At 67.1% G+C, this 23766-nt stretch overlaps 2 protein-coding genes across 13 annotated transcripts; one reads left to right on the top strand and one right to left on the bottom strand.

Annotated features, from left to right (window-relative positions):
* The first annotated feature begins 124 nt into the window (after positions 1-124).
* Positions 125-5131, top strand: XNDC1N (XRCC1 N-terminal domain containing 1, N-terminal like). 8 transcript variants are annotated; one of them, XM_072032994.1, is made up of 10 exons: positions 125-242; positions 1605-1687; positions 1793-1931; positions 2134-2289; positions 2387-2529; positions 2607-2678; positions 3726-3925; positions 4292-4361; positions 4575-4684; positions 4781-5096. In XM_072032994.1, exons 2-10 carry the CDS (start codon positions 1643-1645, stop codon positions 5079-5081), a joined length of 1236 nt encoding a protein of 411 aa, XP_071889095.1. In that variant the 5' UTR covers positions 125-242; positions 1605-1642; the 3' UTR covers positions 5082-5096. The 8 variants fall into 8 exon arrangements, with proteins under 8 accessions (XP_071889095.1, XP_071889094.1, XP_071889096.1 ...); XM_072032993.1 differs by having other exon boundaries at positions 126-242; positions 2387-2535; XM_072032995.1 differs by having other exon boundaries at positions 127-242; positions 2387-2535; positions 4593-4684.
* Positions 5132-5316: 185 nt separating this feature from the next.
* On the bottom strand, positions 5317-21841 carry NUMA1 (nuclear mitotic apparatus protein 1). Of its 5 annotated transcripts, none has more exons than XM_072032980.1 (27): positions 21704-21841; positions 20616-20690; positions 18555-18627; positions 17914-18002; positions 17014-17093; positions 16587-16669; positions 16330-16410; positions 16133-16217; positions 15326-15446; positions 14765-14922; positions 14064-14181; positions 13700-13817; positions 13292-13432; positions 13048-13170; positions 9383-12871; positions 8875-8916; positions 8393-8461; positions 8154-8264; positions 7836-8054; positions 7580-7737; positions 7197-7446; positions 6811-7090; positions 6581-6717; positions 6279-6497; positions 5992-6102; positions 5729-5896; positions 5317-5652 (listed from the first exon to the last, which is right to left on the bottom strand). In XM_072032980.1, exons 3-27 carry the CDS (start codon positions 18594-18596, stop codon positions 5617-5619), a joined length of 6528 nt encoding a protein of 2175 aa, XP_071889081.1. In that variant the 5' UTR covers positions 18597-18627; positions 20616-20690; positions 21704-21841; the 3' UTR covers positions 5317-5616. The 5 variants fall into 5 exon arrangements, with proteins under 5 accessions (XP_071889081.1, XP_038034531.2, XP_071889083.1 ...); XM_038178603.2 differs by having other exon boundaries at positions 7197-7443; XM_072032982.1 differs by lacking the exon at positions 8875-8916.
* Between the last annotated feature and the right edge of the window lie 1925 nt (positions 21842-23766).

Here is a 23766-nt window from a genome sequence, read left to right as displayed (position 1 = left end):
TAAGGTTAGGGACCGTGGCGCATTTCCGAACCCTCTCAGCGCGCGGCCTCCCTGCGCCCCCTTCACGCTCGGTGCAGGGGCGGCTCACGGCGGACGCTCCCTTAGGGCCCGGCGCGGTGACGCGGCACCGCCGCGGGACTACAACTCCCAGCAGCCCCCGCGGCAGGGGGGCGGGGCTGGGGGCGTGGCCGGGGGCGGGGCCACGCGCTCAGCGCGGGAGAATTCGCGTGGCGGCGGGGCCGGTGCGGGGGGGGCGGGGGGCAAATGGGGGGGGCAAAAAGGGGGATGGGGGGGGTAAATGGGGCCTGGGGGGGGCAGAATGGGGCTGAAGGGGGGGGGAGAAATGGGGCTGGGGGGGGGCACTGGGGGTTGTGGGGGGGGTAAATTGGGGGGGCAGAATTTGGGGGGGGGGCTGAGGGGTGGGTAAATGGGGCTGGGGGGGGGCACAAGGGGCTGGGGGGGGGGCAGAACTGGGTGGGGGGAGAAATGAGGGGGGGAAATGGGGCTGGGGGGGGTCTCAGTGGGACTGGGGGGGGGCAGAATGGGGGGCTGGGGGGGGCTCTGGGATGGGGAAATGGGGCTGGGGGGGGGCACCGGGGGTTGTGGGGGGTAAGTTGGGGGGGCAGAAGTTTTGGGGGGGGGGCTTTGGGATGGGGCAGTGGGGCTGGGGGGGGGGCACAAGGGGCTGGGGGGGGCAGAACTGGGGGGGGGGGGAAATGGGGCTGGGGGGGTCTCAGTGGGACTGGGGGGGGGCAGAATGGGGGGCTGGGGGGGGAAATGGGGCTGGGGGGGGCACCGGGGGTAAATTGGGGGGGCAGAACTGGGAAGGGGGGGCTCTGGGGGGGGCACCAGGGGCTGGGGGGGGCAGAATGGGGGGCTGGGGGGGGCTCTGGGGTGGAGAAATGGGGCTGGGGGGGGGCACCAGGGGCTGGGGGGGGGCAGAACTGGGTTGGGGGGGGCTCTGGGATGGGGAAATGGGGCTGGCGGGGGGCACCGGGGGCTTGGGGGGGGGGGCTCTGGGATGGGGAAGTGAGGAATGGGGCAGAGGAGGGGGGCTGGGGGGGGCATTTGGGGTTGGGGGGCACGGGGGGGGCAGAATAGGGGTGGTAGATACAGGACAGGGCAGCTGGGGGGGGGGCACCGGGGGCTGGGGGAGCAAATGGGGCAGGGGGGGTGCCAGGTGGGCAGAACGGGGGGGGGAATCTGGGAAAGGGCAATGGGGATGGGGGGGGGCTGGGGGGGGCACTGGGATGGGGGGAGAGAGGTTGGGGGGGAGTGGGGGGATGGAAGGGGGGGGCTCTGGGATGGAGAAATGGGGCTGGGGGGGCAGAATTGGGGGGGGGGTCTGGGATGTGGCAATGGGGCTGGGGGCACCTCAGGGGGGCTGGGGGCACCAGGGGCTGAGGGTGATGGGGGGGGGCAGAATGGGGCGGGGGGGGGCTGAAGGGTGGGGAAATGGGGCTGGGGGGGGGCACCAGGGGCTGAGGGGGGGCTCTGAGATGGGGCTGGGGGCAGCTGGGGGTGATGGGGGTGCGGAACGGGGGGGGCAGCAGCCCAGGATGGGGTCTGTGAGCCCCCCCCCATCCCCTGTGTCCCCCCCCCAGGTGTTTGGGGCGAGCAGAGCCCCCCCCCAGCCCTCCCCATGGCCCCGGTGCGCATCAGCTCGGTGGTGTCCTTCTCCTCGCAGGTCCCTATGGGGCTGGGGGTTGGGGGGGGGGGCTCGGGGACACCCCCACAGCTCCGTGGGGTGGGTGCACACCCGAGGGGGGGGGTCTGACGGTGCCACCCACAGGACCCCCGGTTCCCGGTGGAGAACCTGCTGCGGGAGGACAGGGGGGGGCCCTGGCTCTGCTGCCCCCGGGACCGCAGCCGGTGGCTGAGAGCAGAGCTGCAGCTGGAGGCAGCCATGGCCATCGGCTACCTGGACCTGGGTGAGGGCGGGGGGGTCACCACATGGACCCCCCCAGACCCCAGCAGGGACCCTACACCCCCCATGTGCCCCCAGCACGGACCCTGCACCCCCCCCCCCAGGTCATGCCCTGAGCCCTGGGCAGGATCAGGGGGTGCCCCATGAGCCTTGAGCATCTCCTGAGCCCCCTCCCCAAAAAAAAAATAAATCCCCCCCCCCCCCAGGTAACTGCGGCTGCGCCCTGGTGCAGGTGGAGGTGGGGCGCTCCTCGTGGCCCCGGGACCACCCCTACGTCCCCCTGGTGCCCGGCGTCCCCCTGATGACCCCGGCCGAGTCGCGGGCGGGCGAGAACCGCTGCGGGGTGCGGATGTTCAAGGAAGGTAAAGGGCAGGACCCCCCCCAAAAAATAACACCATATGGGGCTGAGGGGTTTGGGGCCGCCCCTGAAGCCCCCTCCCGGTGTCCCCCACCTTACAGCAGATTTCCTGGAGCCGGCGGTGGGGCAGAAATGGGACCGGGTGCGGCTCACCTGCAGCCAGCCCTTCAGCAGGCAGGGGCAGTTCGGGCTCTCCTTCCTCCGCCTGCGCACCCCCAGCGACCCCCAGCCCGACCCCCAGCCGGTACTGGTAGGAGCTGTCGGGGTGGGGGGGGTGCCAGGGGGCTCCTGGCAGCCCCCCAGCATCGCCTCGTCCTGCAGGAGGGCGCCCACAGCCCCCAGCGCTGCAGCCCGGCCATCTGCAGGATGCTGTGTGCACAGACAGGCTCGTGGGTAGCCCGGGCTGGGGTGGACTGGGACGGACTGGGATGGACTGGGGTGGACTGGGAGCCTGGGCTGGGATGGACTGGGAGCATGGACTGGGGTGGACTGGGATGAACTGGGAGCCTGGGCTGGGTCAGACTGGGATGGACTGGGAGCCTGGGATGGGGTAGACTGGGATGGACTGGGGTGGACAGGGAGCCTGGGCTGGGGTAGATAGGGAGCCTGGGCTGGGGTGGACTGGGATGAACTGGGAGCCTGGGATGGGCTGGACTGGGAGCATGGACTGGGATGGACTGGGGTGGACTGGGAGCCTGGGCTGGGGTAGATAGAGAGCCTGGGCTGGGGTGGACTGGGATGAACTGGGAGCCTGGACTGGGGTGGACTGGGATGGACTGGGAGCCTGGGATGGGGTAGATGGGGAGCCTGGGCTGGGATGGACTGGGATGGACTGGGATCGGCAAGGAGCCTGGGCTGGGGTGGACTGGGAGCATGGACTGGGGTGGATGGGGGTGGACGGAGCCCAGGCTAGGGTGGACTGGGATGAACTGGGAGCCTGGGCTGGGATGGACTGGGAGCCTGGGATGGGGTAGACTGGGATGAACTGGAATGGGCAGGGAGCCCAGGCTGGGATGGATAGGGAGCCTGGACTGGGATGGACGGGGATGGACTGGGATGGACTGGGAGCCTGGACTGGGGTGGACTGGGATGAACTGGGATGGGCGGGGAGCCCAGGCTGGGATGGACTGGGATGGGTGGCAAGCCCAGGCTGGGATGAACTGGGAGCCTGGGCTGGGTGGACTGGGATGGACCGGGATGGACTGGGAGCCTGGGCTGGGGTGGATGGGGAGCCCGGGCTGGGGTGCACTGGGATGGCCAGGGAGGATGGACTGGGATGAACTGGGATGAACTGGGAGCCTGAGCTGGGATGGGCTGGGGTCCATCACGGCCAACCCTGGAGCCCCCGGGAGCCCCCTGACACCCTGAGCTCCTCCTGGGTGGGGAGCATGGGGCTGACGTCCGTCTGTCCGTCCATCCGTCTGTGTCCGTCCACCCCAGGGTCTCGCGGCAGGAGGAGCAGCTCAGGAGCCGCCTGCAGCAGCTGGAGCCGGGCCCCAAATCCCGGAGCCCCCCTGCCCGGAGCCCCCCCCACCTCAGCCGCCCGGCCAGGATGCTGCTGGCGGCGGCACGGAGCCGAGCCAAAAATCCCCAAAACGGCACCACGGGGAGCAGCCGGGGGCTGGACCCCCCAGCACCGGGTGAGCACCGACCCCACTGGTGCCAAAACTGCCCCAAAACTGCCCCCGGGACCCCGCTCTGCCCACGGTTTGGGGGGGTCCCATGGGGGGACCCTCAGCTCCGGGGTGCGCCCCTGCGCCTGGGGGCGGACGCGCCACCCACCCCCTTGGTGCCCCCAAAAATGACCCATGGGGGCGTGAAATTGACCCCCCCCCGCGACGCCCGGCCCCATCTCCCCCTGCCCACGCTTATGGGGAGCAGCAGCCGGGTCCCTGCGCTCCTGGGGGGGGGGCGGCACAGCCTGCCCCCCCCCAGCCGTGCCCCAGGCGCTGCGCCACGGCACCCTGGTGTCCTCCAACCCCTGACCGCTGTTTGCTGCCCTCCAGGCTCCTCGCAGGACGTCCCCGCGCCCCCAAAAAGGGTCCGCAGGCAGCGGGCTCGCAGCCCCCCAGGCAGGTAATTAATTAATTAATTCATCTCCCACCCCCCCCCCCCCACATTTCTCCCTCCAATTTTGCTGCTCTGGCTCCCTCCCCGCACCCCCACACCCCCACGCGCGCTGGGTGCCAGCTCCAGCAGCCCCCCCCCAAATTTCTGGCTGCCCAAAACCCCCCCTGTTTTGCGCCGTGCTTTTCGGGGGGGGCAGCACACAGCAGGGCGAGCCCTCAGCTTGCAGCACCCCCCCAGGAAACCCAGCGCAGGACGGAGACCCCCAGCCCGTGGCCACGGCGAGGGACCCAGCGCAGGGGGCGAGGTGGGGCTGTGCCCCCTCTGCTCGGGTGAGCGCTTTGGGGAGCTTCCCAGAGCTCCATCCCCAGGGGCTGGGGGGGGGATTTGGGGTTTGGGGACCCCCCCATCGCTCCCTTTTCCCGCAGGATGTTTCAGCCTGGCGCTGCTGCCCGCGCACGCCTCCCGCTGCGGCGAGGAGGACCCCGACCCCAATTCCGACCCCAAATTGGAGCATCCGTCCTGGGTGCCCTGCCCCATCTGCCAGCTCTGCTTCAGCCCCGCCGAGGTGCAGCAGCACGCCAGCACCTGCGGGGAGTGAGGGCGGGGGGCTCGGAGCCCCCCCTCCCCGACCCCACAACCCCCTCGGTGTGCCGGTGGAGAATAAAATTAGAGCAAAAAAAAAAAAAAAACCCAAAAACCTCTGCGTCTGTTTGGGCACAGCCGTGAAGCCCCAGCTGAGCACCACGGCACGGTGGGCATAGATGTGGGGTCAAGAAGGAGGATTTCAGCCCATTTTTCCCCAATCCCCGTTGTTCTGCTCCCAGGGCAGCTGCATCCAGCCCCCCAGGGGGGTGAGGCTGCTGGAGCTGTGCCCCCCCAAGGCACCCACCCAGCACAGCCCCATATAAAAAGCTGGTCCTGGAGGAGGGTTGGGACACACCGAAGGGTTTAGGACTCGGAGCAGGAGAAAAATACAATTTATTTACAAGTAGAAACACTTTAAAAATGCCCCCCCTGCGCCCAGGGGGGGCAGCGAGGAACCAGGGTCTCTGCTGGGGTGCCTGGCCCCCCCCTTCCCCTCACCCTGGTCCCCGGGTGCCCTGGGGGGTGCCCTGGGGGAGCAAACCCACCCCACGCAGCCCAGAGGTGTTACTGGGACATGCAGAGCGATATTGGAGGGGGGCACAGCGGTCCCCAAGTGCCCCCAGCATCGCTCCTGGTCCTGGTGCTGCTGGGGAGGGCAGAGCTGGGCTGGGAAACCTCAGAACTTGGTGTCCTTGAGCGCCCTGCGACTGGCCTGGAAGAGAGAGCAGGGGGTTAAGGGGGGGGGTCTCCAATAGAGGGGGGGTGGGGGAAGCTGTGCCTGCACCCACCTTGCCCTTGGGGGACTTGGCGGAGGCGATGCGGGGCGAGCGGCGCGCGGTGCCGTGGGGGGAGCCCTTGGGGGTGGCTTTGCGGCCGGCGGCGCGGCGCAGGAGGCTGTTCCCCAGCTTCTTGGGGGTGTTGAGGATGCTGAACGCCATCGACTGGCGCCTCTCGGCCTGCGGGGGAGGATGGGGGGGCTGTGAGGAGCTCTGGGGAGGATGGGGAGGGGGTCCCAGCCCCCCCTTTCCGCAGCTCTCCAGCCCCCACTCACCGGCTTGCTGGGTGCCTGCTGCTCGCTGCGCCGGCTGACCTGGGAGCTGCGCCGCTCGCTGCGGTCCCGGGGGGTCTGGGGGCGAGGGAAGCAGCTGACTGGCTTCTTGGACTGGAAGAGAGGGGACAAGGGGGGGGTCTTCAGGGAGGGGCCAGACCCCTGGGACACAGCCACGAGGAGGCAGAAGGGCTCGTAGCTGGGGTCCCCGCGCGCAGCCGTAACCACGTCCCGGCGCAGCACCCCAAATCCTCCAGCTCCTGGGGGTGCCGGGGGGGGTCTCAGCTCACCTCGGGGGTATCGGGGCCCTGGTGGGACTCATCCGAGAGCCGCTTGCGCTGCTGCCGGGTGGTGATGCCCCCCGCCCAGGCGGTGGTGCCCATGGTGCTGCGCCGGGTGGCCGTGCCCTCGGTGATGGGCGCAGGCTGCATGCTGGCGCGCCGCAGCGTCTCCTTGGGGTCCCCCGTCTTCATCTCCTCGTCCGTGATGGTGCCCAGTGAGTTGGAGGGCTGGGGAGGAGGGGGGCGATGCTGAGGGGCTGCCCAGCACGGCAGGGAGAAGGGGCAGCCCCCAGATCCCCCCCCCATCTTACCCGGCTCTCCAGGGGGTAGCAGGTTTTCAGGTGTGGGGGGCAGGCGCGGTTGCGCTGCTGCAGCTCGGCGATGCGGTTCCAGTCGTCCAGCTGCTCCGGCTCGTCCTGGCACGACCCCAGGTAGATGCTGCTCCGGCCTAAAAAACAAAGCGGTGAGGGCCACGGGGTGGGGGTCCAGCAAAGCGCAGCCCCCCCCCAACCTCAAACCCCAGCCCCCTGCCCCGACTCACCCAGGCTGGAGCTGCTGCCCGCCTGCGAGCGCCTCAGGGAGCTGCGCGTGGCCGGGCGGTAGCCGGGGAGGCTGAGCAGCGCCGAGTGGCCGGGGGGCTCCTGGGGGGACGAGGTCTCGGGCTTGGAGAGGGATTCCTGCGAGGGGAAGCTGGCGAGGGAGCGGGCAGAGGCGGCCGAGCGCAGGCGACCCTTGCCCGGGGCGGTTTTTTGGGGCTGCTCCGAGCGCACGCTGCAGAAGGAGGTGTCTGCGCTCAGCGGTTCCTCCGTCTTGGGCTCTTTCTGGGAGAGAGAAAACAAAAAAAAAACAAAAACAAAAAAAAAAAAACAAGGTCAGAGCCCACGGAGAGCCCCCCGCACCGCGCTGAGCCGTGTGCCGTGCCCTCACTTTGGTCATGGTGATGTTGATGATCTGCGTGGTGCGGCGCCGCGCCGAGCGCGTCCTGCAGCCCGAGTCGAGGGAGAGGTCGCCCAGGGAGCTGGCGCTGCTCTCCAGCTTGGACTGCGTGCGGTTGGGGATGGGCGTGAAGTACAGGCTCTCCAGGGACTCCACCTTGCGGGGCAGCCGCTGGGACCCCCGCGACTCCGCGCTCTCCGGCACCGCCGAGGCCTCCGACTGCGAGCGGGTGACTTTCCTGCTGGAAAGCAGGGGGCAGGACGCACGGTTTGGCCACCAGGAGCCGGAGTTGGTGATGCTGGCAGCAAATTGGTGATGCTGGCAGCAAATTGGTGATGCTGGCAACGGGTCAGGGCCCTCCGAGCCGTGGTTACCTGGTGGAGTTGAGCGGCTGCAGCTCGTCCAGGCTGAGGTCGAGGCTGTCGGTGCTGAGGTCGGCGGGCTTCTGGCGGAAAGCTTCCCAGCCCTTCAGGGCGTCCGTCGGCACCTGGAACTTGCCCAGCTCCCGCAGCTGCCGGTCGGCAAACTCCACCTGGGAGAGGAGCGGTGAGAAGCCAGCCCCTCCAGGCGAGGAGGAGGAGGAGGAGGAGGAGGAGGAGGAAGGCAGAGCCCCCCCTGCACCGTGCCCACCTGAGCCTCCAGGCTGCGGACCTGGCTGTCAAGGTTCCTGCAGCTCAGCTCCGACTCCTTGGCCTGCTCCAGGCTCTGCTGCAGCTCCTTGGCCAACCTCTCCGACTCCGTCCTCAGCTCCGCGTTCTCCTTCTGCAGCTGCTCCATCGCCTTCAGCTTCTCCGCCAGGTCCTGGTTCTGCTGCTTCTTGGCGTCGTAGTGAGTTTTCGCCTTCTCCATCTGGGAAGAAGCAGGAGAAGGGGAAAGCTGCAACCTGCAACCCACCGAGCCTCCCGCGGGGCAGGGCTGGGGTTTGGGGGTGCCCCCTCGCAGCCTAACCTGGGCTTTGTAGTGCTCGGCCGCCTGCTCCTTCTGGGCCAGCTGCTCCTGCAGCTCCGCCACCTTCTCCTGCTGGCGGGTGGCCTCGGTCTGCAGCTCCCCTTCCAGCACCTGCTCGTGGGGAGGGGAAGGCAGCGGGGTCAGAGCCACCCTCGGGGAGCCCAAGTGGCCACCAAGAGCCGCAGGGCTCACCGGGGACAGCTCCGGCTCAGGAGAGCTTCAGGTCCCCATGGACATACCTTGACCCGCTGCTGCTGGCTGCGGGTGGCCTTTTCGTGCTGGGTCAGCTTTTTATTCAGCTCCTCCACCTGGAAGGGCACGGGATTGTTACACCAGCCCCTGGCCACAAACTCCCCCAGCCCCAGTTGTGAATTCCTCCCTCCCACGGCCCCCCCGGTGCGCAGGACGGCTCCTTGCACCCCGCGCCCAGCACCCTGCGTGCCATTTGCAGACCCGAGGAGGCCCAGCCCCATGGGGCTGATCTGTGCCAGATTTCAGCACGGGGTTGTTGCCCGAGCTGAGGATTTGGCCCCCCCGTACCTACTCCCCACGGGGCGGATGCGCGAGCCCAGAGACCTGGAGCAAAGCAGCGCCTGCGGCACGCGCTCCGGGGACACCCCTGCAGCAAACGGCTGACGAGGAGGGGGCTCTGCTGGGAAGGGGCCGGGGCCACGCACCGTCACCGTCACCGTTTAAGCAGCCGGCCCTTGGCGTGCGTTACCTGCTTGGCTTGCTCTCTCTGCAAGACCTCGAGCTGCTCCACCTGGCACGGGGAGAGCGCAAAGGGGAGAAAGAAGTGAGCGCATCGTGGGCACGCGGCCCCTCGCCACCCCCCGGCTCCCACACCAAGCAGCCCGGGATAAGGAGGACTCAGGGGTGTGTAGGGGATCCGAGCCCTGCTGATGTTGCCATTCCCCATGTACCTGGGCCCTAGGAAAACCCCGTGGGTTAGGAATAAAAGGATGGGGGCTCTGGAGGGCAGTGGTTTTTGGCCAGCAGGTTCATGGGCAGCCAATGTGGCTGGAAGCCACGAGAGCTCTGGCAGTAAGCGAGGGGCAAGGCTCTGGAGGTGCCCCTCAGTGGGACAGAGCTGCCAGGAGCAGCCTCAAAAAAAATAAAATAAAAGTGAGACTGGGGTGGGCCATGAGTGCCCCTTCCCCACCGGGCTCTGCCTGCGCGCCCCCAATGCGCACCGGGTACCCGAGCGAGGCGTCCCGCGAGCCCCTTACCTGAGCCATCAGCTTCTGCCTCTCCTCCTGGAACTTCTGCCTCTCCTCCAGCACCTTCCCCTTGGCGTTCTCGTACTTATTGCTCATTGCCTCCAGCTTCTTCGCCACCTCCTCCACCTCCTGCCGGCTGCCCGCCACCAGCTTCTCCGCCTCCAGCCGCAGCCTCTCCAGCTCCCGCGCGTGCTTCTCCCTCGCCTGGCCCAGCTCGGCGTCCAACCGCTGCTGCCCGCGGCTCGAGGTCTCGCTCAGCCCCCGGTTCTCCTCGGCCAGCCTGGCGTTGGCTTGCTGCAGCCCCGCCAGCCTCTCGGCGGAGCTGGCCGCCTCCTTCTGCAGCCGCTGCAGCGCCCGCTCCTGCTCCGCCGCCCTCTCGCGCAGCGCCGGCACCTCGGCCGCCTCCAGCTTGCTCCGAGCGAGCTCTGCCTGCAGCACGCCGGCGGCTTTGGCTCTCTGCTCCAGCTCGTCGCGGTGCTTGCTCTCCAAGGAGGCTCGCTCAGCCTGCAGCTGCTGGCAGAGGTGCTTGAGCGGCACCAGCTCGCCGGCCAGCGCCTGGGCGCTGCTGAGCTCCTGCTGCAGGGAGGAGAGGAGCTGCTCCTTCTGGAAGTATTTGTCCTGGCACACCTTCACCTCCTGCCGCAGCTCCTCCTCGCGCTCGCTCTGGCAGTGGCGGTCCCTCTTCAGCGCCTCGATGGTCAGCCGCTGCTTCTCCAGCTCCTCCTGGCAGCGCTGCACCTCCACCTTCATCAGCGAGCACCTCTCGGCCGCCCGCGAGGCGGCGGTGGCCATCTCAGCCTGCAGCACCCGCAGCCTCTCCTCCAGCTTCTTGCTCTTCTCCGCCTCGGCCACGATCAGGCGCTTCAGCTCCTTGCTCTCCCCTTCCTTCTCGGTCACCTGCCGGTGCAGGATGGACACCTCGTGCTCCAGGCTGCCGATCAGGCTGTTCTTCCTCTCCAGCTCCTGGATGCACTGCGAGATCTGCTCCTTCCAGCTCTCCTCCGACCTGCCCTTCTCCTGAGCCGAGGCGCGGAGGGACGCCAGCTCCTTCTCCGCCGCGGCCACGGCGCTCCTGCTCTGGGCCAGCTCCTTGCCCTTGTCCTGCAGCTCCTTCCTCAGCGCCTCCACGGCGCCGTCCTGCGCGGCTTGGGCTGCTCGGGCGGCCTCCAGCAGCTTCTGCAGCTCCGAGGCTTTCTCCTTGTGCTGTGCCACCTCCCTCCTTGAGGCCTCCAGCTCCGCGTGCTGGTGCTGGGACGCAGCCGCCCGCGCCTCGGCCGCCGCCTTCTCCAGCGCAGCGATGGTGTCCTGCTGCTCCCGGCACCTCTGCTCCAGCTTCTCCACCTCCAAACCCAGCGCCTGAGCCTCCTTCAGCTTCTCCTGGTACAGGTCCTGACTGGAGCCGGATTCCTGCTCCCTGTGGCGGATCTTCTCCTCCAAGCTCTTCAGGGACATCTCCTTCGAGTAGACGGCCTTGATGCTCTCCATCTCGGCGTCGCGGGCCCGGGCAGCCCCCAGGAAGCCCTGCAGCTCGCTGTCCATTTTGGAGGCCCTCTCCTTCACCGCCTCCACCGAGGCGAGCTCCCCTTTCAGCTTGCTGACCGTCTTCTGCAGGTCCCTCAGCTCCTCGCCCCGCGAGACGTTCTTCAGCCGCAGCTCATCCAGCTCGCCCTCCTTCTCCTCAATCAGCTCCAGCGAGCGGGCCAGCTCCTCCTGGTGCGCCGTCCTCTCCACCCTCTGCTCGTTGATGGAGTTCTGCAGCTGCACCTCCAGCTCAGCCTTGCGGGCTCTCTCGGCGGCGCAATCCGCCCTGGCTTGCTCCAGCTCCTTCTGCAGGCGCTTCGCCTCCTCGTCGCGGCGCTCCAGCTCCTGCCCGTGCTTCTGCAGTGCCTCCTCCAGCCGTGCCACCTCGTGCTCCTGCTCCCCGTGGTGCCTGGCCGTGGCTTCGAGCTCCTCGCGCTTCAGCTTCTCCTCGGACAGCTCCTTGGAGACACCCTCGAGCGCCTTGGTTGCCCGCTGCACCTCTGCCTCCAGCTGAGCCACCCGCTCGGCTGCTGCTCGCTCCGAGGTCACCACCTTCTCCTGCAGGGCGGAGATGTCAGCCCTCAGCTTCTGCTCCTCGCCCTCCTTCTCCTTCGCCTGCGCCCGGGCGTTGGATAAATCTGCTTGGAGAGCGGCCAGCCGGTCCTGGTGCTCGCTGGCCAGGCGCTTTGCTTGGGCTTCCAGCTCCTCCACCTTCTCCTGCTGTGCCCGCAGCTGCTGGCATGCCTGGCCGTGCTCCCTGCTCAGCGCCCGCACCCTCTCCTCCAGCCTCCCGCGCTCTCCTTCCTCCCCTTGCGCCACCGAGGACGCCTCCTCCAGCTGCCGCTGCAGCGCCGCCGCCTTCTCCCTGCTCTCCTCGCTCAGCTGCTGCAGCCTCGCCTCCAGCGCCTGCCTCCTGGCCAGCTCCTCGCCCCTCTCCTGCAGCGCCTGGTCGCGGCGCTGCGCCAGCTGCTGCCTCTCCGCCTCCAGCTCCGCTATCCTGGCCAGGTTCCCCTCCAGGCTCTCCGCCGCCCTCCTCTTCTCATCCTCCAGGATGCCCTCGGTGTTGCGCACCGACTCCTCCAGGAAGAGCAGCCGCTCCTGCAGGCGCGCGTTCTCCTTGGCCGCCTTCTCCCTGTCGGCCACTTTCTGCTGGCTCTCCTTCAGCTTGCCCTCCAGCTCCCGCAGCTGAGCTCTCAGCCCCTCGGCCGCCCCGGCTTGCGCCGCGCTCTGCTGGCACTGTGCGGTGAGCTCCAGGACGCGCGCCTCCAGCTCGCGCACCTTCTGGCTCAGCTCCGCTTTCTCCTGCTGCATTTCCAGGGCCGAGGCTTGGCAGGTTTCTCGGGCTTTCTCCAGGCTCTGCAGCTGCCCGCTCAGCGCCGCCAGCTGCGCCTCCTTGGCCTGCTGGAAGCGCTGCAGCTCCTGCAGTGCCGCGTCCCTCTCCTGGGCGACCTTCTCGCACTGGGCAGCCAGCTGCTGAGCCTCCCCTTCCTTCTCCTGCGTGACCCGTGCCAATTTCTCCTCGCTGTTCCTCAAGCTGCTGCTCAGCTGCTCCACGCTGCGTCCCAGCCCGGCGACGGCCTCCTGCGAGGCTTCCTCCCGGCGCTGCAGCTCCTGGGCTTGCGCCCGCTCCTGCTCCAGCTGCTGCTGCAGCCCGGCCGCCTCCTGCTCCCTCTGCAGCAGGAAACCCTTCAGCTTCTCCACCTCGGCCGTCAGCGCGTCCAGCTGGGCCGTCAGGCGCGCCTCCTGCGCCCGCAGCTCCTGCTCCAGCTGCTCCTTGGCCCGGCGCAGCTCGGCGAGGGAGCTCTGCAGGTTGGCGATCAGCTCGCCCAGCTGGAGCTTCTCCTCCTGGAAGCGGCCGCGCTCGGCCTGCAGGGCTGCCTCCCGCTGCCTCTTCTCCTCCTCCAGCCGCAGGATGGAGGCTTGCAGCTCGATCACTTGGGCGGTCAGGCTGGACACCTCCTGCTTCAGCTCCTCCAGCTGGAAGGAGGGAAAAAAAAGAAAAACCATCCCCAGCTGCCCCACGCTACTGGGGCAGCCCCCAGCGACGTGGGGAGCTCAGCCCCCAGCACCCACCCCACAGGCTCTGCCCCCTGACCACCCCCTCCCCATGCCAAGTTTTGGGCTCGCTCTCCTTACTGGGGACCTTTCCGTACCTTCAGGATGTCGCCCATGACCTCTCCTTTCTCCTGCGAGCTGTGGTCCCCCAGCTTGGCCAGCTGGTCCTCCAGCAGGGAGATCTTCCCCTGGAGAATCTCGATCTTCTCCTCCAGGCATTTCTGGGGACAGAGAGGGGTAAAAGAGCAGGGCGCAAGGCAGGGTAACCAGGAGCCATCACCAAAAACGTCCCTGCAGCCTCATCCTCGCTGCTGGTCGCCGGAGCAGCCCCCGGAGCCTCACCTTGTCCTGCAGGGCAGCCCGCAGCTCGCCCTCCAGCTGCGCCTGCTTTTCCTGGGACTGCGTCAGGGCGGCGTTGTGCTCCTCGGACAGCTCGTTCAGGGCGTCCTGCAGCTGCACCAGGTGGCTGGCGATCTCCCGCAGCTGCAGGGGGGAAGAGGGGCAGGCAGCAGTTAGTCTGAGCTCAGCCGGGGCCATCCCAAAAAATTGGGGTTCACGGGGCTTTGGCAGCCACCCTGCACCCCAGGCACCGAATGCGGGCGACGTCCCTCAGAGGACAAAGCCAAAATGTTCTCTGTGCCCGGTGAGCCGTGGGAAGCACGGAGAACACAGCCTGAATTTTTAAGGCTGATGTTGCCCTTGGTCTGGGGGGCGCAGGGATATGAGTCTGGGGGCTGTGCTCCCCCCTACCTTGAAGGAAAGGTCCCCGTTCTCCTCAGAGAGCTGGTTGATTTTCCGATCCATCTGGCCCTTCTCGGTCTTCAGGTCCTGGCACTGCTTCAGGGCCTCGTGCAGGCGCGCCAGCAGGCTGCAGGAGAGGAGAGCATTAGGGGCTGGCAGGAGGAACCAGCATCCAATATCTCCCCAAAATCTTCTAGGGACACAGAGCCTGTCCCAGAGCCGTAGCCTCTTCTGGAGGGCTACATTTGGGGCAGCGTGCCCTTTTTTTCCCCATAAAGAACTGGCTGCTGATGCGCACGAGTGGCCAGGAGGAGCAGCAAGGAATGCCCTCAGCCCTGCTCCGTGCATGACCCGAACCCCCCGGGGTATTTACCTCTCGTTCTTCTCCCTCAGCTCCTCCATCTCCTTGGGCTCCAGCTGGTCGGCAGCCTGCCTCTCGCTCAGCAGGGTGAGGCGGTCGATGCGGTGCTGCATCACGGTGATCTGCGCCTCTGCGCGGGGTGGGCACGTCACCAACCTCCTGCTGCAGGGCTCCGTCCTCCCCCCCCCACAGCTCTCAGAAAGCTGGAGCGAGGCTGGGGAAGCCGGGCTGGCAGCCCCAGCTGCTTTCGGGTGCCCAGGGTGTGCAGAAGGGGATGAAAAAGGGAAGGAGGAACGCGCCGCCCCGATGCGCACGGGGGGAAATCCCCAGCGTGGAGAGCGTTTGAGCCGGGGGTGGGAAGGGCTGAGCCTGGCAGGCTGCTCCCAGCCACTTGGCAGCAGGACTGAGAGCAGCCTCCAAGCCTGCTCCGAGCTGTTTTGACAGCGCTGGAGCTGCCTTGGCTCCCCCCAGCACGTTTTGTTCCTGGCTCACAGCAAGGATCCGTGGTGCAGCCGCGGCCCCGCGGAGGCACGGCCAGCACCAAGGTGCCCCCGCTGCTTGGGACAGCAGAAAAACCCCAAAGGTTTAGGCTGCACTCCAGCAGGGACACACCATGCCCGAGCACATTTTGGGAGGGGGTCAGAGCTGTCACAGCAAGTCCCAAAACAGATCTCAGCCCCCAAACCCCAGGACCCCCCCCGCCAGGCACTGACCCTTCTCTGTGATGAGCTTGCGGTTCTCCGCCAGCTCCAGCTCCAGCTCGTCCCTGTTGTCCCTCTCCAAGGCCAGCTGCTTCTTCAGCCGCCTCAGCTGGAACTGGGGGGTCTGCATGATGTCCCCCACGGGCGAGGTGGGGGGGCCGGGCAGGATGCTGCAGGACCACGACATCCCCTTGGTTATATCCGGAGGGGCTGGGAGCTGCTCCCGGTGCTCCCAGCCCCGCTGCGCCCCCAGCCCCCGAGCTGGAAGCCCCCTCTGCCCCCCAGCCTCTAGCCCGGGGGGGTACGAAGCCAGCCCCCCGGGACGAAGCATCCCTCCCCTCCCCACCTCTGCCTGAGCCTGGTGCAGAGCTTCAGAGGCAGAGATTTAATCTGAATTTAATTGATTGATTTAATCTGAATTTAATTGATTTGGTGCCGGAACGCCAGCAGTGCCTGCACCAGGAGGGCACCGCGGCACGCAGCGGCTCTCCTTGTGCTATGGGGGTGCACCCCAGGGACATTTGGGGGTCCTGTTGCCCACTCTCCCCCCACCTTGCCCCCCCAGGACGTTACCTGTTGATGCCAGAGGAGGAGGCGACCCTCTGCAGCTCCAGGAATCGCACCTCGCGCGCCTGCTGCGGGGGGAGCCCCGGCGAGCGCTCCTCCGAGCCGCTGCTGGACGAGGGCTGCGGGGCTGGGACACGGGAAGGGAAGGGTATGGGGTTTGTGCTCACACCACGAGGGTTTGCAGGCTTTTAGGTTCAGGTCTGAAAGCCCCAGGGTGCCTCCAGGATGGATCAGCCCGGCCAAAAAGCTCCAACAGCCCTCGCAGCCCTGCTGCCCCCCTCCATCCACGCACCAGGAATGTGCCTAGCCCCACAGCTCCGTCCCCAAGGGGTCTCAGGAGAGACAAAACTGTCCTTTGTCTGCTTGTGGGACTGTCCCTTTGTCCCATTATGGGACATTTTTGTAGTGCTCTGTGCGACAGGCGACAGCCTGGAACCGTGGGCTCCCAGTGGTGCTGCTGCTCTCCTGAGTTGGCAGCTAGAGCAGTGCAAAATGGGGCAAAAAACAGCAAATTTATGCTCTGGAAAAAAGCCACCAGATGCTGCCAGCGCTTGGAACACCTCACCCTGCTGCAGCAGTTGGGGCTGTGCCCCCCTGTGCCACCCTGCTGGCGCCTGGACATTGCCACCCAGACAAATAACGTTAACCCAGCATTAACAAGGTGCTGCACAGCTGCCAGCAGGAAAAAAAAAATCCCCATCTGGCCGCCTGCTCTCCCTGCACGAGGCTCATCCAACGCCAGCCCATCGGTGCCCGCAGCACAGGTTCTTGGGTGGGCACAAATTTGGGCACCGATTTGGGCACGGCGCTCACCTCTCCTCTGCAGAAACGCCTCCAGGTTCTCCGTCAGGCTCTCCTCGTTGTCCAGCACAAATTTCAGGATGTTTGCCAGCTCCACCTGCACGCGAGGAGCCGGGGGTCAGCAGCTGCCCTGCGGCAGCTTTGGGCTCGAGGGGCTGGGGCTGGCTGCGGGGGGCACGGGTGGGCGCCCACCCGGCACCGGGCAGTACCTGGGTCTGGTAGTCGAATTCATTCCAGTCCCCAGGGTTCCTGCTGCTCATGGAGCTGTGGTACAGCAGCAGCACGGCCACCTGCAACGAGGCAGAGCATCAGGAGGGGAGCTGGGCGGCACCCCACACGTGTGGGGCTGGCCCCCGAGCCGCTCAGCCCCCCTGGGGCGCAGCTCTCCCTTCCAGACCCCCACGCCTGGGACGTGGCAGCAGGGACTCGCTCGGGGACATTGGGGACCCCTTGGGCACGGCGATACCTTGGCCAGCTCCAGCTCTTCTCCCTCCAGGAGCTTCTGTGCCGACACCAGGTTCTCCGTGCTCGATTTGTGCTTGCAGAGCTCTGCAACACAAAATGGGATCTGGGGTCACACCGAGCCCCCTGCCACCGAGTGGATACCCCCGGATGGGTTTTTCCCCCCTCAAACTCAGCCCCCTGACCACCCTCGGGCTGGCTCCGTGCCTTTGCTGCTCCCCCAGCACATCTTGGGACAACGCCACGGTGCTGCGGGATGGGACACGGCACCTCCCCACCCAGCGAGGCCTCCCCAAGCTGGATTTGGCCAACAAAACCTTCCCACTCCGGCTTTTGGGCAGCCCTGCAGAGCTGCTGCTGGGGCCGGGGTCACCCAGAGCCCTGGCAGAATCGGGGAGGGGGCTGCCGAGCCCCCCGGCGCAGGCTCTTACTCTGCAGAAAGCTGCGGATGAAGGCTGCTCGCTCCGGCAGGGGCTGCTCCAGGACGGACTGCCCCTCCTCGCTCTTGTGGCTGCAAAAAGAGAGCGCAGGGGGGGTGTCAGAGCTTTTTGGAGAGGCTGAACAAAGGCTGCTCTGCTCCAGGGCTTCGCTTTTGGAGAGGGCGCATCCGGAACCGCCTGGGTGCATGAGCCCCACAGACCTCTGCCCCCTGCCCTGGAGCCCCCGCCGAATTTAAGGGGGGGGGAACGAGGCTGCCCCTGCCACGGCTCTGCTCCAGGATCAGCCTTTTGCTCAGCGGCAGCCAACACAAACACAGCCCACGTGCCTCAAACCCGCGCTCTGCCGCCGTCGCTCCCAAACCCGCGGCTGCTCCGGGACCTCCAGACACGGGGACGTGCTAGGGAAGGGGAGGACGCGAGGATTTCCCACTCCTGCCAGCCCCCCTCACCCAAAAGCAGCTCCCCCCCCAGGGGCAGCCCCAGGGCACCCTCCGTGCCAAAACCAGCACGGCGCTGGGGTCGGCTCGGCTGCCTGCTGGGCGCACCGCGGTGATCCCTGCTAATCCCAGCCAGGGCTGGTGCTGGGAGGTTCAGCAGCTCTGGCTAAATTTATCCCAGCTCCCCGCTCGGAGCAGGCTCTCGTTACGCCGTGCTGCTGTTAATTATAGCAGGCAGGCTCCGAGCAGTGCCCCCGGCACCTCACCGGGTGGCTCGTTAAGGGCGAGCCCCCGGCTCCAGCACCCGCCGTGCTCGGCAGCTCCCAGCTCCCAGGGGACGAGAGCAGCTCCTGGGATCGGAGTTACCCCATCCCTGAACCTTTTTCTGGGGGTCGGGGCTGCTGTGGACACCCCAGGAGCACCCCCCTGTTCCCCGAGAGCCCCCGGGACTCACGTTTTGTTGATGATCTGGATGAAAACGCGGCAGTCCTGCAGCTGGGACAGGTCCCCCAGGGGCTCCGCGCACACCTTGGTGCTGTTCACCTGGGGACGGGGGCGAGATGGTGAGCAGGGAACAACCCAACAACCACCCCACAACACCCCCACCGCCCCCACGGACACCCCCAGCCCTCCCCAGCACCCTGCCAGGAGGGGTGGGGGCAATGCCTGCGCCCACAGGGGCCGGCACGCGTCGCGTTGGGCACGGTGACACCTCGCTCACACGCGGCACGGCTCCGTCCCCATCCGTGGCACGGGGTGGGAGCGAGATCTTTGAGGTCCCTTTGATCCCAAACCATCCTCTGATTTCCAAGGCAGGCCCCTCAGGCTGTTTATGGCCCAGCTCCTGCTTTCCCCACCCGCCGTGCCCCCCAGGCTGATTTCCAGGGCTGGACGGAGCCATCGGAGCATTTTGGGCTGCTCAGAGGGACCAAGCCCCCTCCCCACACACACCCCCCATGCCCCAAATCCCACCGTGACCAGCCCCAGCACCCAGCTGCTGGTGGAGGGACCCCACCACGGGCAGCAGCACCCAAAGGGGCAGCAGCAGAGCCCCCCCAGGACCACCCCCACCCATGGAGCCACCCGGTGCGTTACCCAAGCGAGGAGAGCCGCGGCTCTCGTGGCGTGGAGAGGCATCTCTGCGAGGCTGCCAGGTCACTGCCCACACCTAGAAACAACACAAAAAAAAGGCAATTAAAGGCCAAAAGTAGCAATTACATTCCTACAGAGCCCGCACGTGACGCCGGGCACTGGTGCCTGTCGAGGCAGGACCTGCCCCGCGCGCTGCGCTACCGGGGGCAGCAGCCAAAATCCTCATTTTCAGCCCGGAAAAATTGGAGGAAAGCAAGAAATTGGAAAAATTGGAGGAAAGCTGGGGGGGGACAGCCGGGCTCTGGGCTCCCCACGGAGCACGGCCGGCCCCGAGGCAGCCCGGGAGCGACGCCTCCGGCCTCACGTCGCGAGGGGACGGCGGCGGCGGGGGCGCACGGGGGGGAGCAGCCGGTGGCCAAGCGAGGGCACAGAGCAGCGATTGTAATCGGGTGACCTAAATTCCCCGGGGAGCACGGGGTGGGGAGGGGGACCGGGTGGCAGCCGGAGCACGGTGGGGCCCGGGTGTCCCCGGGGTGCTGGGGACGGGCACAGGGAGGGGACGGCTCCAGCAGCGGCCACCTGGGTCCCATCACCGAGTTTTTGGGGATTTTTGTCACCTCATCCCGTGCCCTCCTTCCCCACCTCACCACCAGCATTTTAGGATACCCCAAACCCCCAGCACACGACACCAAACCCTATCTGGCACCCCCTGAAGGCTGCTTTGCGCTCCCGAGCCCAAAACCTGCTGGTGCCAGCGGTGCCCCCCCTGGCACGTCCCCAATGTCCCCGTCCCCACCCCACGGGGCCGGCTCCCCAAGCCTTGCCCCACAACCACGCTGCCCCAACCCCACAGGAAACCTCCTCCCAGCCCTGCTGGTCTTTCAGGTCTCGCCCTGGTGGCGTAAATCGTCCCCCCCCCAAAAGGGTCCCGTGCGCTCCCCGTCCCTCCCCACGGCAGCGGGGGCTATCTGGGCGCTGCAGCAGCCTCCTTGCCGCGGCCACTGCTGCCCCGGGGGAGATTGCATCTATCGGGGAGCCCCAGCAGCACAGTTTTGGGGAAAAAGTGAGCCTCCCGGGGTCAGTTTTGGGGAAAAAGTGGCAGGGCTGGGAGCTGGGAAGCTCTCCGTGCTGGGGGAGAGGCCGGGGGGCACCAACTGGAGGCAGGGGAGAGCAGAGCTTCTGTAGGTGTAAAAGGGAAGGAAAAAGGGGGAAAAAAATAGAAAAAAATAGAAAAAAAAATAGAAAAAAATAGGAAAAAAAATAGAAAAACAGAGTGCAGGGTGGGGGGGCTCAGAGCCAGCCCTGCCGGCGGGACGGTGCCAAGGTCCTGCGAGCTCCTGCCGGGGCGCACCGGTGCCAGCAGCACCTGGACTCTGCTCTCCCCGTCCCTGTCCCCGTGTCCCCAGTTTGGGGGCACCCGGCTGTGGTGCACCCGGGACCCCCAGGGCCGTGCTGGCAGCCCCCCCACCAGGCTCCAGGGGGGGGGCTCCCTGCTCCCCAGGGGGACGTGGGAGCGCTGCCAGCTCCAAGGGGGAAAAACCGCGGGGGCTGCGCGGCTCCTTCCCTCCCCCAGGTGCCCTATAGCGAAACCCAAGGGGCTGGGGGTGCTGAGGCTTGGTGGGGGGCACGGGGACGCCCCCCCAGAGCCATTCCCTGTGCCCCCCCCCAGCTCCCTCCCCAGTCAAAACACGGCGTTACGCAAGCGGCGCGCGCAGGGGCTGGGGAGAGGAGGGCGAGGGGGGGGACAAGGACCCCCTGAGCCCCCCCCCAGCCCCATAAAAACACTCGGTGACACCCCCAGCCCCATAAACATGGGGAAAGGGGGGGTTTGGTGGCGGCGGGGGGGGCCACGGGCTGAGCCAAACTCCCGGATGTTGGCGAGCGCAACTTGGCCGCGCGCCCCGGCACCGCGGGGACGCCAAAAAGGGGGGGCTGCCCCAAACCAGGAGCCACGGGCTGACCCCCCCACTGCACCTCCTCCTCCTCCTCCTCCTCCTCTTTCTCCTCCTGCCCCCCCAAAAAAGCCCCGTTGGGGGGGGCACAAAGTCTTTGTTTGGGCCTTACCGGAGAGCCACGGCCGCCAGCGGCTCCTCGTCCTCACGCCGCCATCCGCGGGGGACCCCCCCCCAAAGAGGCCACCTGGGGAAAAAATAAAAAAAAAAAAAAAAAAAAAAGGGGGAAAAAAATCCAAAAGTTGTGTTGGGTTTCGGCCGGGGGGTTTGGCAGGAGATGGTTCCCCTTCCTGGCCCGCCGCCACCCCACGTCACGGCCGGGCCGCGCTCGTTAAAGGCGCACGGCACAAAAAGGCACCGGGAGGGGAGGGGGCACACGAAGACCCCCTGCCCAAGGGGGGGGTGTCCTGTGGGGTCGTGGGATGGGGACAGAATTTGGGGACCGGCCATGGGGGTGCTCACCAAGAGGGTTCTGGGGTCCTGAGACCTGGGGGTTTGGGGTTTGAAGCATGGAGAGGGGGAAAAGTGAGTTTTGGCTGAGAAAGTCCTCAAACTGAGGCCTTCCCCTGGCTCAATTTGGAAATGTCCCCAAATATTTGGAAATGTCCCCAAAATTTGGAAATGTCCCCAAAATTTGGAGATGTCCTGGAGGAGGATGGGAGCCAGCCAAGGGGAACGCCGCGGTGTGAAGGCCCCTCTGCAGCCCCCCCAGGGGGGTCCCCGACCCCAAAACCTCTCCGGCGCTGGGTGACCCCCCCAGGCCCCTTCCACCCCAAATTGCTCCCTGGTTGGGATCCTTGAGGGGATGGGGACAACAAAAGGGGGGGTCCCCCTGGATGCAGGGGGGGGACACCCAGGGCTCCCCCCCCACTGCCAGGCCTTTATCAGAGCTTATCGGGGGGGTTCCCTGGGGGGGATCTGGGCTGATTTATCCCAATTTTGGGCCTTTTTTCTGTGCTGGATGGGGGTGAGGCTGACCCCATGGAGCCCCTGGGGCCTTGCTGGGGGCAGAACCAGTTTCTGCACCCCCCAGGTGCTGGGATGGGGCCAGGACCACGACCCCACAGCGGTGCCTGGAGCCCCCCCAGACCCTCTATGGGCATCCCCCCGACCCATGGGCTCACCTATAGACCCCCAGGGCCATTTTAGGGCTGGAACAGCCCCCCAGGACCACCCCCTGCCACCAATGTCCCCACCAACCTGAGCCTCCCCTGGCACAACTCGAGGCCGTTCCCTCTGCTCCTGGCCCTGGGTCCCTGTGAGCAGAGGCCCCCCCCCAGCTCCCCACCCCTTCCTGTCAGGGAGCAGCAGCGAGACCCCCCTCACCTCTGCCCCTCCACCCCGCCTCTGCAGGCCCCGCCCCTCTTCACGCCCCTCCCCTTCCTTTAAGCCCCGCCCCCCTTTAGGCCCCGCCCCCTTCCCGCCGATTCAAACCGCCGCTCCCGCCCCGCCTCGCGCCGCCATTGGCTGCCGCCGCGCCGTGACGTCACGTCACGTGGGCGGGAGGGCGCGTGCGGTTGTAGGGCATGGAGGGGCGGGGGGCGCGAAGTCTCGGAGCGGGGCGCGGGTCTCGCGAGAGTTGGCGCGAGGCGGGGGGGGGCGTTGCCAGGGAGACGGGGGGGAGGGGAGGGGCCGGGGGGGGGCACGGGGGGGGGTTGGGAGGGATTTGGGGGCACGGGGGGGGCACGGGGACACGAGTGGGGTCGTGGGGGGGTCTTTTGGGGCACCTGGGGGGGGGCACAGGGAAATTGGGAGACTTTTGGGGCGCGGGGGGGGCACTGGGACACTCGTGGGGGGACAAATTTGGGGCACCGGGGGGGGCACGGGGACACGCGTGGGGTCATTGGGGACAAGTTTGGGTCATGAGGACACGAATAGGGTTGTGGGGGGGGCTCCTATGGGGTCCCAAGGGGACATTTGGGGGCCTTGGGGGGGGTCCCTTGGGATATGAGGCCATGTGTGGGGCACGAGCAGGTGGCTGCCGTGGGGCTGTGAGCTATGGGGGGGGGGTGTTGGGGTGCAGTGACCCCCCCATGTGCCCCACAGCCATGCTGTGCCCCCCTGAGCTCACGCCCCCCCCGGACTTCTCCTTCCAGCCCCTGCAGTCCCTGGATGGGTATAGGGACGGGTGTGGGTACTGACAGGGGTATGGGACGGGTACTGGGGACGGGAAGGGGAATGGGTACAGATATGGGTACGAGCAAGGGTATGGGTACAGTTAGGGGTATTGGGTATGGGTATGGGCACGGGAAAGGGTACAGGTGAGGATGGGTACAGGGAGGAGAAAGGGCACGTGTATGGGTACAGGTATGGGTATGGGTAGGGGATGGGGTACGGGTACAGGTATGGGCACGGGTACATGCACAGACTTGAATATGGGCATGGGAAGGGGTACGGGTACAGGTATGGGTACAGACAGGTATGGTGCAGGAATTGGGTACGGGTATGGGTACAGGCATGTGTACAGACATGAGTATGGGCAGGGGAAGGGGTACGGGTATGGGAGGGGGTATGGGTACTGGTATGGGTACAGGCAGAGGAAGGGGCACGTGTATGGGTACAGGTATGGGTACAGGTAGGGGAGGGGGTAAGTGTATGGGTACGGGTATGGGGAATGGGTACAGGTAGGGGTACAGGTATGGGTACAGGTACGGGTATGGTGCAGGAATTGGGTACGGGTATGGGTACAGGCATGTGTACAGACGTGAGTATGGGCAGAGGAAGGGGTATGGGTATGGGAGGGGGTACGGGTACCAGTATGGGCAGGGGTACTGGTAAGGGTACAGGCAGGGGAGGGGGTACAGGTATGGGTACAGGGAATGGGTCTGGGTACAGGGACAGGCAGGGGAGTGGATATATGGACATACACCCCAATACGGGTACGGGTAGGGGCAAAGGCGTGTGTATGGGCAGGGGGCCCCCTCACCCCCCCCCCACCCCACACCCCCATATCTCCACCCCACAAACCGCCCCTCTCCCAGCCGAGGGCTGCACCCGGCCTATGTGTGGGGCTGGGGGAGCTGTGGGGGCTGCCCCCCACCCTACAGCGCCTGCTGGCAGCCCCCAAGTGTGTGGGGATGGGAAACCCCCCCCCCGGGGGGGGCTGCGGGGAGAGCCCCTGACCCCTTTTTACCCCATACCCCACACTTTGGGGCTGGGGGGGCTCCACCGTGAGCTGGGATAATGGGGGGGGGGGCTCACCCCAAAACTGGGGGGGGCACCTCCAGAGCCTCGCAGCCCCCTGGAGCCCCCCGCAGGGATGA

Source organism: Anas platyrhynchos, chromosome 1 (genome assembly GCF_047663525.1).
Source record: "Anas platyrhynchos isolate ZD024472 breed Pekin duck chromosome 1, IASCAAS_PekinDuck_T2T, whole genome shotgun sequence".
NCBI classification, from domain to species: Eukaryota; Metazoa; Chordata; class Aves; order Anseriformes; family Anatidae; genus Anas; species Anas platyrhynchos.
Note: the sequence above shows the minus strand (reverse complement) of the source record. Positions and strands in the feature narration are given on the sequence as shown.